General features: G+C 36.9%; 1 protein-coding gene across 3 annotated transcripts in view; it reads left to right on the forward strand.

The window, feature by feature from the left end:
• ATAD2 (ATPase family AAA domain containing 2) overlaps positions 1-11,913 on the forward strand; it is a 68,172-nt gene extending 56,259 nt beyond the window's left edge. For 2 of the 3 annotated variants that reach the window (XM_049632919.1, XM_049632921.1), the window contains exons 21-28: positions 947-1,143; positions 1,691-1,850; positions 4,778-4,900; positions 5,026-5,169; positions 7,431-7,826; positions 9,421-9,554; positions 10,400-10,528; positions 11,266-11,913. In XM_049632919.1, coding sequence (XP_049488876.1) covers positions 947-1,143; positions 1,691-1,850; positions 4,778-4,900; positions 5,026-5,169; positions 7,431-7,826; positions 9,421-9,554; positions 10,400-10,528; positions 11,266-11,310 — 1,328 coding nt within the window. In that variant the 3' untranslated portion in view covers positions 11,311-11,913. The remainder of the gene's footprint in view (positions 1-946; positions 1,144-1,690; positions 1,851-4,777; positions 4,901-5,025; positions 5,170-7,430; positions 7,827-9,420; positions 9,555-10,399; positions 10,529-11,265) is intronic. The other variant, XM_049632920.1, reaches the window with a different exon arrangement.
• Positions 11,914-13,371: the final 1,458 nt, after the last annotated feature.

A 13,371-nucleotide genomic window follows, 5' to 3' on the forward strand; every position in this document is an offset into this window, starting at 1 on the left:
ATCTTCTAACACAAACTCAAAACCTCAGTCATTAGGTTGATACCTCTACTGCTTATAAATCTCTGTGCTTCCCATTAAAGTAGACTGAAGATCTTAAAGCATACAAGGCCTTTCTTTCCTAGTATACTCCCAGTCCATGTAGAATTGCAGCTGGAATTCATAGTAAAGCCCCAGCCCATTTTCGGCACTTTCGTTCTCCCCTCCTTCCCCCACCTCCTTCTTTGCAAAGCACTCTAACTTTACACCACATGCAACATATTCCTGCCTTTTCTAATTCCATTCATTCTTTCGCTCCCTTTCAGTAATGCTTCTATCCCCATTTGCCTATCTCTGCCTAAGGACCCATTTGTCCTACTACTGTAACTCATTTTTCACTCCTTAACATATCTAGGCAAAATTAATTTTCTATCATTATGACCCACTGTACTTTTTTCATACTACTAATATCACATTACAGAGATGTGATAATTATCTGTTACTTACTCCTTTAGTAGATTGCCAGTTTATTAGGGCAGCACTCTCATACTCCTTTTTTAATCCTGAGTACTTGTACATATCTGTTTAAACAAAATTAAACTTGTTACATTTGAAACATAACACAATTTTTTATTACTTTAAAAATTAACTAGTAAAAAGCTTTTTTTTAGTAGAATATTCTTGTTCTGAAAATAATGCATTTTCAAAGTTTTAATAGCCTCATAAGTGATCTTAAAATGGAAAAGAGGTAATGACTTAGGAATTCGCATTCCAAATTACAAGTTACCAATTATTGTAGGAAGGGATGTAGGGATAGAGATTATGGTAACAATTTAGTGTTTCAAATCCTCTATTCCTGGGGTCTATAAGGAGGATAACCCCTGAAAGCCTGGCTACTGTGTGCACCAAATTATTTGTCGTCCTTGATATGATGAGAGAGTAGTAACTAAAATCTTCCATTCATGTGAAGTTTTGCAGGCCTTGGAGGTTCTCCCTGTGGCACCACCACCTGAGCCAAGACCTCTGACAGCAGAAGAAGTGAAACGACTAGAAGAACAAGAAGAAGATACATTTAGAGAACTGAGGATTTTCTTGAGAAATGTTACACATAGGCTTGCTATTGACAAGCGATTCAGAGTATTTACTAAACCTGTTGACCCTGATGAGGTATTGATTTAATCTTTGGATCAAATGTGTTCTAAACTATAATATTATTAGAGAATATTTGAATAGTTTATGTGGTTCCCTGTCTACACTCTGAACTTCTTTCCTTTATGTGGAATATATGGAGTAGTGTCCTAAGCACATGGAGACTTAAGAACTATGTAACACATTTTTCTTCCCTCCAGAGAGTAGCCAATGAACTTTGTGATTTAAGAATGACTTAATGCTACATGATATTATCGTAACCTACACGGTTTAGAATGAGCTGAAATAATAATAAGCTGAATAAGTGAAATCTTAAGTTGACATTGAAGGATGGGTGGCGTTTGGACAAGGAAAGAGGTATAAGATATTACTGGAGATATGGGTGCCCAAGAACAAGAGTAAATACAAAATAAAACCAGCTTTAAATAGAGTCAAACGTTTAATACTAATATATTATCGTTACTTCTTATAGATTTATTCTCTCACCCCTGTATTGCCTGGCAGAGCAACTAGACTCCAGTGTTTTTATGTTCAGAGTTCATCTAGTGATTTGCTTGAATTTTAGGTTCCTGATTATGTCACTGTGATAAAGCAACCAATGGACCTTTCATCTGTAATCAGTAAAATTGATCTCCACAAGTATCTGACTGTGAAAGACTATTTGAGTGATATTGATCTGATCTGTAGTAATGCTTTAGAATACAATCCGGATAGGGATCCTGGAGGTAAGCATTAGTGGGTTTTTTCCCCAGGGAGGGGGCAGGAACAGGGGCTGCTAACATTTAGTGAGGGTTGACTGTATGCCAGGTAATATACTATAAACATTTTACATTCACAGTGCCATTGAATACAGCATTATTCTCATTTTACAGTTGAGGAAAATGAAGTTAGGTTAGAAAACTTATTCAGGATCATACTGCCAGGAAGTGACAGAGGCAAAATTTGAATGCATGTTTCTTTGATGCCAAAATGCCTGTATTTATTAACTGTTGCGTGATGTATCCTCTAATGAGACACAGAATCACTAACAACCTCACTTCTTTCATTTGTTTATCAGTGTTGTCTCGAAGTAGAAAGTAAACACCCTGTAATAAAAAAGGTTCAAAAGAATTTTCTTAGTTTAGACCATTGCAGTTTTGTTTTTTTTTTTTTTTTTTTTTTTTTTTTTTTTTTTTTTTTTTTTTTTTATTTTTGGGACAGAGAGAGACAGAGCATGAACGGGGGAGGGGCAGAGAGAGAGGGAGACACAGAATCGGAAACAGGCTCCAGGCTCCGAGCCATCAGCCCAGAGCCTGACGCGGGGCTCGAACTCACGGACCGCGAGATCGTGACCTGGCTGAAGTCGGGCGCTCAACCGACTGCGCCATCCAGGCGCCCCAAGACCATTGCAGTTTTTATTACAAAAGTAATATATAATACTTGCTAATAATTTTTTTAAATTTTTTTACGTTTATTTATTTTTACGTTTATTTATTTTTGAGACAGAGAGAGACAGAGCATGAACAGGGGAAGGGCAGAGAGAGAGAGGGAGACACAGGATCTGAAACAGGCTCCAGGCTCTGAGCGGTCAGCACAGAGCCTGACGCGGGGCTCGAACTCACGGACCGTGAGATCATGACCTGAGCCGAAGTCGGACGCCTAACCGACCAAACCACCCAGGCGCCCCTAACGTTTATTTATTTTTGAGACAGAGACAGCATGAATGGGGGAGGGTCAGAGAGAGAGAGGGAGACACAGAATCTGAAACAGGCTCCAGGCTCCGAGCTGTCAGCACAGAGCCCAATGTGGGGCTTGAACTCACGAACCACGAGATCATGACCTGAGCCGAAGTCAGACGCTTAACCAACTGAGCCACCCAGGTGCCCCTATATTTTTAAAACCAAGCCTCCTAGATTTATTATGGTGATCACTTCATAATGTATATAAATATTGAATTACTGTGTTGTACACTTGAAACTAATATAATATTCTAAGTTAACTACACTTCAATAAAAAATAAGTCGCCCATTTTCTCTCTCCAGAGGTGGACACTATTAAGTTTGGGGATAACTTTTTTAGATCTTTTCTATACATATACTCATTCTGTCCTCACCTACACAGGCAATTAAAAAATAAAATTTGTAAGGGCACCTGGCTGGCTTAGTCGGTAGAGCATGTGACTCTTCATCTGGGGATTGTGGGTTTGAGTCTCACATTGGGTGCAGAGATTACTTAAAAACAAAGTCTTTAAAAAATAAATAAAATTTATAAAATAAGGGAATTTTTAATGACACTTGTTCATATATGTAATATATCTATCTATATATCTGATATAAACTTACTCATATCCAAAAATATTCTTTCTTAGGTGCTTCTTTTTCTTAGCTTCCTATTTTTCTTTTGTGGCTAGTGTCCTTTACCCTCAGTGGATAGTTTTGGTTTTTCTTTTAATAGTCCTGTTAACTCTCTTCCCAGTACATTGGCTTTCTGTTTTCTAATTGGAAGTGTTTATAAATTGGCCTGATTAGCACAGGGACCTACTGAGAGTTTGTTCAACAATTGAAAAGCTCTCTGTTCTTCCCCTCCCAGTCCTTACCCTCATCTTCCCTAGGCATTTCCCTATAATTCAGAATTCTATAGGTAAACCCTGGGAAACAGGTTACCAACCTGAGAAGACCTCTTAATTGTCGAAAGAAGGAAGCATTTACAGTGAAGGCTGAGGACTTTTTCTGTTTCATTGCAGTCATACTGCTGCTGCTGCTTCTGTCCATCATGACAATCTAAAATTACTTGAGACCAGTGGTGTTGAAACTTTAGCAGGCAATCAGTGTCTCCTAGAGGACTTGTTAAGATGCAGCTTGTAGGGCCCCATCTCCATGGTTTCTGATTCTGTAGATGTAGGGTAGGGCCTGAGAATTTACATTTCTGACAAGGTTCCAAGTGATGCTCATGCTACCATAGTTGGGGAATCAGTGCTTAGACTTTTGCCTCTGCCCGAATTAGAAATCCCCTGAGGAATCTTTCTGATATTATAGCTATTGCTGTCAACTCTTAACCTGGGTGTGAATATTGCCTATTGCCTTATGAGGGAATTGATCCAGGTGTTCAAGCAATTTTACATTCAGTTATTACCTGCCGTCTGCCTCAAAGCATATTCCAGTTTTTAGTGCTTGGACTCTGAGTTTAGGGGGCTTTTCCAGCGTTTCCTGTATAGGGTTGCTATTTAATTGTCTTTCTGTTTAGTTTCTCTGTCAATGCAGTAACATCGTCTCTATAGCTTCTAAAGTTCTTTTACATCCCTGGCTCACTAATGATACAGCCTTCCTTGCTGTTTTTGTTGTTGTCCTGTTGTTATATAGTCTTCCTGTTGATTGATTCTTCTATTTTTTTCTGATATTTCACAGGGAGCTAGATAGGACAGAGCAATAAAATTGTTTGGGGTTAGTCTGCTGAATTAAATCTGGCATCCAGAACATTAGATTAACAGCAAAAACAGAACAATACAATTCCAGTAACTTTTAGTCTTCCTGGTAAAAGTAAAAAAGGAATTTTGATTTTCTTTTCTTTTTCTTCCCCCCCCCCCCCCCCACAATTTTAGCCCAACATGTTGAGTTTATTTTTGGAAAATTATTAAAAAGAAATTTTAAAATTATATTCTTTGTTCATTTCTCAGATCGTCTAATTAGGCATAGAGCCTGTGCTTTAAGAGATACTGCCTATGCAATAATTAAAGAAGAACTTGATGAAGATTTTGAGCAGCTTTGTGAAGAAATTCAGGAATCTAGAAAGAAGAGAGGTAGGAAAATGATTTGGCATCAGAAAAAGATGCTTCTCATTTAGTGTATTGAGTTCTTTTAATTAATCCTTCGTGTAATTTTGAGATCTGGACATTTGACTCGATATTCCATGTCTACTTATAAGGTTGTAGCTCCTCCAAATACGCCCCATCTTACTATCATGTGATGCCAAAGCAAAATTCCACTTCTGTTGGTGATAAAAGATCAGAATCAGAGCAGAATGATAAACTAAAGACACCCAGTACTCCTGTGGCTTGCAGTACTCCTGGTAAGTGCACTTGGATAATTTTTACTTATGAAACTAGCCTTTATTCTCTACTGATGCCATTTACTTTCTCTTTAGTTTTCTCTATTTATATTAATGTGGTGAATTACCTTGATTTTGTGAGTATTAAGGCAACTTTGCATTGTTGAAATACATCCAGGTTTATAGTGATATACCGCTTGTAGTCCCAGTTCACCTTCATCTAATTGCAGGATTGACTGATTTGAAATTGAGTTTCATTTCTGTAAATTCCAGTTTGTGTCCCTTTCCTCCTTATTCTTAGGGTATAACTCCACCAGGCACTAATCCAAAGCCTATGGGTTTTCCCAGGGCCTCCCTTCCTTGGAAGGCTCTTATTAATTCTAATTTTTGTTCTTTGAGCCCCATGAATGTCTGACTCTCCTCAGATCTTAGATTCTCAGTTATTCGTTTGTTCTCCCAGATTCCGGTGCCATAATTCCTCAGTGCCTTGTTAGATCTCAGATGCTTTTAAACAAAATTTTTAAAACTCTGTGTGTGTGTGTGTGTGTGTGTGTGTGTGTGTGTGTGTGTGTGTGTTTTGCAGGGGTTGGGATGTTCCCTTATTGTATTGCCGGTTAGCCTATCCTGGGGTAAGTGATTTGAGATAGATTAACCCCTTCTTTTGTAAAAATGTGAGGAGGCAGCTGGGAAAAAGAGGATGAGAAAGGCAAACCAGCAAGAAAGGTGACCTACCAGAATGCTCTTGGTCAAATGAGTTTTGTGTGTGTGTGTGTGTGTGTGTGTGTGTGTGTGTAAATTGAGGACGTGGAAAATGTCTTCTTTAAAACAACCCATTCCTAGCTATATACCCATCAGGAATGCATACATTATGTTCACCAAAAGACATGTATAAGAATGTTCATGGAACTAGTATTCATAATAGTCCAACACTGGGAGCAATCCAGATGTCCATCAACAATAGAATGGGGGTGTGCCTGGGTGGCTCAGTCCTTTGAGCGGCCTGGCTGACTCTTGATTTCAGCTCAGGTCATGATCTTTTGGTTTGTGGGTTGGAGCCCCACATTGGGCTCTGTGCTGACAATGTGGAGCCTGCTTGGGCTCTCTCTCTCTCCTCTCTCTCTGCCCCTTCCCCGCTTGCACTCTCTTTCAAAATAAATAAACATTTAAAATATATATATAAAATAAATACTAAAAAAGCCACAATAGAATGGGAAATATGAATTATTGTACAACAGTGAGAATGACTAAACTTGGAAGTGTGTGCCACAGTATGGATGCATCTCCCAAGCATAATAATATTTCAGTGTAGGTATCCTGCCTCTAGCCCAAACAGAATGTTTAATCTCTGTATATCTTTAGTTTCTTCAGCTGTAAAATGATGTTGATAATGGTCGCAAACCTGATCAGGTTAAAGTGGAATTTCGGTGAGTCAGTACGCACATAAAGAGCTTGGAAGGTATTACTCAGCAATCAAAAAGAATGAAATCTTGCCATTTGCAACAACATGGATGGAACTGGAGGGTATTATGCTAAGCGAAATAAGTTCGAGAAAGACAAATAATCTTATGATTTCACTCATATGTGGAATTTAAGAAACCAAACAGATGAACACAGGGGAAGAGAAGGAAAAATAAGATAAAAACAGGGAGGGAGGCAAACCATAAAAGACTCTTAAATACAGAGAACAAACTGAGGGTTGCTGGAGGGGTGTTGGTAGGGGGATGGGTTAAATGGGCAATGGGCATTAAGGAGGGCCCTTGTTGGGATGAGCACTGGGTGTTCTAGATAAGTGATGAATCATTAAATTCTGCTCCTGAAACCATTACTATACTATGTGTTAACTAACTTGGATTTAAATTAAAAAAAAAAAAAAAAAAAAAAGCTTGGAAGAGTTCCCACTATATGGTAGGCACTATAAGTATAGGCTGTTTTTAGTCTTGCCCTCCCTTCCTCCACTTCATTCTTCATACTCCTCCCACAATGATTTTTGTAATACAGTCATTGGACAATTCATATAATTGCCCTTCTTAAAATTATTCAAGATTTTAAAAAAATTATTCAGGGTAAAATCCAAGCTCCTTAGAGTGACAGGTGATTGCCCTCTTTTGGCCTTCTTCTTACAGTGCTCTCTACCTTTGTTTCTGTGTTCCAATCATACAAGACTGTAGTGGCTTCTCAAGCTCTCTACCCTCTTATATATCAGGAGGTATTTTTTCCCCACTTACTTGGACTTTAGAAAATTGCTGAATGTTCTTCTATTCTTTTCTTTAAATTCTTTGAAGCTCAGTTGAAGAGGAAAATCCGCAAAAAGTCAAAGTGGTACTTAGGCACCATAACAAAACGAAGGAGGATTTCACAGGTGAAAGATGAGAGCCAAAATGTCACAGATGACAAAATTGAGAGTGATACAGAGGAAAATCAAGACACAAGTGTAGACCACAATGAGACTGGAAACACAGGAGAGTCCTCAGTGGAAGAAAACGAGAAACAGCAAAATGCCTCTGAAAGCAAAATAGAATTGGGGAATAATAACTCAAGTATTTGTGATATTGAGCATGAACTTGAAGAATCTGGGAAAACTACAGCATGCACAGAACTGAGGAAAGATAAAATTGTTTGCAACGGAGATGCTTCTGGCTCTCAGATAATAGATATTTCTGATGAAAATGAAGCTAAAGGTAAGGCTTTCTCAAGCAACTTACTAATTATAATTTTAAAAGATGTTTCACTCAAAGTTCTTAAATGACTGATTACCATTTCAGTTTATTCCTTTTCCTTTTCTTTCAGAATGCAGGTGTTAATTAGAAACAAATTAGCATTAACTTTACTTGCTATTTAGCTTGTAAATTACTGCTAAAACTATAGTGTGGCATCATATAGACCTGGAATTGAACCCCTAGTCCACTACTTAGTAGCTTGTGACCTTGGGCAAGGTCTTGACCTATCAGTCTCAGTTTTCTCATCGGCAAAATTGGGGTGGATGGTAGTCAGGTAATGAAATACTTTGAGACTTGAATAAAAGAATTCATCTAAAGCATGTAGCAAAGTACTTGGCTACACAGTTTTTAAAAACTGGCAGGATACCCTCTTCTTTTTAAGCAAGAGAAGCAGTTTTCGGTGATCCTAGCTGAGTGGTGTAGAACATCACTCACCCCCATCATTCCTCTGCTTCTCTTAAAGGTTAAGTCCAAGATTATTTCTATTTATTGTAATGATCCTGCTTCCAAAGTTACTCATTTAGAATTGTCTTCTGTCTGAATCTTCTTGGATCTTTAGCAGTAGATTTGTTTGGGTTTTGGAAAAGCCAAACGTTATTTAGTCTTAAAAAGCAAAAAGAGGGGTAACAGAGTCAAAATTTATTTTGGTCAAAAACAAGTATTGAGAATGTTAATGAGACTTTTTTTTCCCCAGTGGCTTATAGGCTGTAGGGAAACCTTTTATCAAGCAATTCCTTGAAATGAGTTCTAGTGTGTTTGAGTAACCATAGCATAATGGACTAGGATATAGCCTTTCCAGTGTGGATATTTTAGGTGTTAGTCCTCTGGCTATATGAGGCAGTATGTTTTATGTGGATTCAGAGTTTTCTTTTTCTTTTATCATCTTTTTAAAAAGGATACTATTTAATGGGGTACAGGTACTTGTTTACATATCAGCAGATTTGGGTTCTTGTCCTAGCTCTTAACGACAATTAGGTATGTTGACCTTAGAAAAGTCTCTTCACCTCTCTTGACCTCATTTTTCCTATCTATCAGTGAGTAGGTTATTCTAGGTTGGAGATAGGCAAACTTTTTCTATAAAGAGACAGATAGTAAATAGCCATACAGCCTCTGTCACAACTAGTCCACTCTGTTAGAAAAGTAACATTGACATACATATGTAAAATGGGCATGGTTGTGTTCTAATAAGTTCTAATAAGATTTTATTTATAGCCGTAGGGCAGATTAGGCCTATGGGTGGTAGTTTGCAATTCTTAGATTACTGGGGTCCCTTCTAGCTCTTAAAGTCTATGAATCTTGTATCTAAGTATAGAATAGTTCAACCTGTTGAGGATGCTTTGAAAAACTCAATTTGAGAAGTACTTCTCTCTCCTTTTTGTTTTTTTTTTTTTTTTTTTGAGTGTGTAAGTGGCAGCATCTTAATTTTACAGTAAAGCGAATCAACCAGAATCAGTGTCTGTATTTAGTAAATATGTCCTGCTAGGTAATCTGCCTAATATTTATGTTAAGCATTATAATGTCTGTGAACCAAATAATAGTTCATTTTTCATCCTAGAAATGTGCATTCTGCGAATGACTCGAGCTAGACGTTCCCAAGTAGAGCAACAGCAACTCATCAGTGTTGAAAAGGCTTTGGCAATTCTTTCCCAGCCTACACCCTCACTTGTTGTGGACCAGGAGCGATTAAAAGTATGCAAATTGAAATCGTAATGCTTTCATTGTGCAGATTAGTAACATAACCCACCAAAAATGACTTGTAATAGTATATTTTATCAATTTGGCAATAAATAATGACCTTTTATGAAAGGATGAACTTGGTATGGAATAACTTTCATAAAAGCAGTAGTTAGAGATGGCTAGTGTATTGATATTGTAGTTCTTAACATACTTGTTTACATTATTGATCCTATACATTGTTTTTATGGCCATCACCAGTGAGCATTTTAGTTGGTTTTTACTTAACTCTACTGGCATTTTTTTGGTTAACTGAGGGGTCATGGCATATTCTTGTAGGGCCAGACTTGAAGCATCACAGATACCCAGTGAGTCCATTCCAGTCATAAGAAAAAACATTGAGCAAATATGAAAAAGCCTTTTTATAAGAAAAAAAACTGAAGTAGTGAGGTAGTTCACCGTTTATGTGCTCTTTTTGTTTCACTTTATAAGGTACCTACAGTGCCATAAAATACCCTGCAAAAATGTTGCTTTTTTGCTTATTAACCTTTGAGATTTCTTTGACATATTTTAGTTTGTCCGTAGAGATTTCTAGCTAAAGTTGCAATTGGACACCTCCTCGGCTACAGTTTTTAGGATGGGAGTTCCCCAGGGCAGAGGCCAGGATTGCAGAACGATGATGCTGAGTTAACTGTTGCTAACGGTCAGAGCCACTAGCAGTGTCACCACGTCTCACCAGATAGTTAGGTCTGCCCTCACTCTGGCTTACATGCTAAAAATTCCCCACATCTTCAAAAATATAGTATCTTGTCTCATGGAATTTATCTCTCATATACATAAACACTCGTGTTTTCTTTTAGAATCTTTTGAAGACTGTTGTTAAAAAAAGTCGAGAATACAATATTTTTCAGTTGGAGAATCTATATGCAGTAATCAGCCAATGTATTTATCAGCATCGCATGGACTATGACAAAACGGCACTTATTCAGGTAAACCAATCTATATAAGGAATTATAAGATGATAAGAATTTTTAAAGACCATTTTTTAATATGTGGATTATGGACTGTTTCTAGACACAGCCAAGTTCTGTGCTTTTTGAAATCTAGCACTTCACTAGTTTGTGTTTCTTCAAAAATCATTGCAATTATTGTATTAGAAGACCATGAAAAATCTCTATTTTGTGTGTGTATTGATGAAGATATAAAGCTCTTTTAAAGATAAGACTTAAGATGGGTCAATCTGTGTCTTTACCTACTCTTTATAGTGAGCATTGGTACTAATTTTTAAAAACAGATATTGGATGATAATATAGTATACTATACACACTACTGGTACCTACTAGTATAGCTACTAGTATATAATATACTTAGTAATTAGTATATCTACTAAGTATAACATGGTACCTAAATAGCATAATATGTATGTAACGTTAGTACCTATAAAATATGAAATATTAATACCTAGAAATACACTAGTGCCTTGATTATAACTATTTGAACTTAACATAAGACGAATGCATCTCAGACTCATTTCAAAGGGATTTAAATGAAGTCCCATTGGTGATATCAGTTTGTGTGATAGTCCTAAATACTGAACTAAATTTCTATTTTCACTATCATATATGGGTTAATAATATTCTTGAGGTTGTTGACAAAATAGATGTAATGTTTCTTTAGCTTTTTTCATGTTGAAAGTTACTATTTTTCCTTCTTACTCTTTATCTAGAAAATGGAGCAAGAGGTAGAAAACTTCAGTTGTTCCAGATCATGATGTCTTGGTATCAAATATTCTTTATATTCAGTTCCTATTTAATTCACCTTTGTTGTGTCCGTATAACTGGCGCGAGATGAAATCCTGCATCTTTAAGGAAAAGATTAAAATAGTAAATAAAAATATTTAAGCTTTCTTGGTATTTATGTACATGTGTAAGATAAATTACAGAGATAACTGATAAATATTGAAAGTTTGATTGAAAAAGGCACTGTAGTAATAGTAATTCTGTAGCATATGAAGTGTGGCCACTCTTAATAAAAGTAATTTTGATAACTAATGTTTTATGGCACTTAAGAGTAATTAGTGACATTGATACTTTTTTGTTTTGAGCACTTTTAAGTTTTTTCCTTCCTAAAAATAGTTTCTTGTATCAGACTAGAAACTTAATCATTGTGTCTTTGCCATTCTTTTTTTTTTTTTTTTAATTCCCATCTCTCGTTTTCCTTTAGCTTTCTTTGCCCAGTTACTTAAAAGCCAGGATTCAAGTCATGATTTGTGGGAAGGTCCTTGAACAACTTCTGTACATGAATGTCAAAATTGATGCTTTTTAGATAAACATTTTTATAATTCTAATTTGGGTTAATAAAGATTTTAAATATTTTTGGTTTATTTTTATGATTATACACACAAATGTATTAATAATTACTTTGTTGAATATCTTTTTAATAGAACAAAAGTTTTATATTTGAAAACTCTTTATATCCTTCTAAGTTTGTGTTTAGGTTGTATTCTATAGATAGCTTTTATATACAATTATATAAAGATAAATATTATAAATTTTGTATTAATGATACCAAAAATAAATTTCTTCCTTAAAGCAATAAAACTATTCACTACCGTGCATATTCTTTTGTTTTGTTCTTTTAAAGAGACATTCTAGGGGCGCCTGGGTGGCGCAGTCGGTTAAGCGTCCGACTTCAGCCAGGTCACGATCTCGCGGTCCGTGAGTTCGAGCCCCGCGTCAGGCTCTGGGCTGATGGCTCGGAGCCTGGAGCCTGTTTCCGATTCTGTGTCTCCCTCTCTCTCTGCCCCTCCCCCGTTCATGCTCTGTCTCTCTCTGTCCCAAAAATAAATAAAAAAAAAACGTTGAAAAAAAAATTAAAAAAAAAAAGAGACATTCTAGTTTGTAAAAATAGTTGGAAACTTCTTTAGAGGGGAATAGGAGATAATGATCTCCTATGAGAGATTCTGAATTCTAAAACAGTTTCAGGGGCACCTGGGTGGTTCAGTTGGTTCAGCGTTCGACTCTTGATTTTGGCTCAGGTTATGATCTCATGGTTTGTGAGATCAAGCCTCGCGTCAGGTTCTGCCCTGTCAGTGCAGACCGTGCTTGGGATATTGCAGACCCTCCTCCCTCCCTCTTTCTCTATCTCTTTCTCTCTCCCTCCCTCAGCTTGCACGCGTGCCCACACACGCACACACATATTCTTGCTCTCTTTCTCTCAAAATAAACATTTTTTAAAAGGGGGGTCGGTGGTGCCTGGGTGGCTCAGTCAGTTAAGCGTCCGACTTTGGCTCAGGTCATGATCTCATAGTTTGGGAGTTCAAGCCCTGCATCGGGCTGTGCTGATAGCCCAGAGCCTGGAGCCTGCTTCAGATTCTGTGTCTCCCTCTCTTTCTGCCCTCCCCTCTACGCGCCCCCCCCCCCCCGCTCATGCTCTGTCTTTCTCTCTCTCCCAAGCATAAATGACCATGTAAAAAAAATTTTTTTTAAATAAAAGTTTCAGAGGTGAGTTGCCTTTTGTTGATTTATCAGCATACTGTATTTAAATTAAGCCTTTTAAAACCCAGTAATTTAGATACCTTAATTAATAGATACTGTCTATATAATGCATAACACAATGCCAGTCACTGAAAAAATGTAAAGTAGCATATATTTCTGGACTTAAGTATACACACATACACATATACTCATTTTTATTAAAGCTTATTATAACTTACTCCAGATGCATCTTCTGTAACTCCAGATGCATCATTTTTTATGTATAGCTTCTGTAGTAAATTTTAAAGGTGAAAATTGCTTCTCAGACTTGCTTCTATTTATTCATTATTTCAAAA

The sequence above is a fragment of the Panthera uncia genome, chromosome F2, assembly GCF_023721935.1.
Source record: "Panthera uncia isolate 11264 chromosome F2, Puncia_PCG_1.0, whole genome shotgun sequence".
NCBI classification, from domain to species: Eukaryota; Metazoa; Chordata; class Mammalia; order Carnivora; family Felidae; genus Panthera; species Panthera uncia.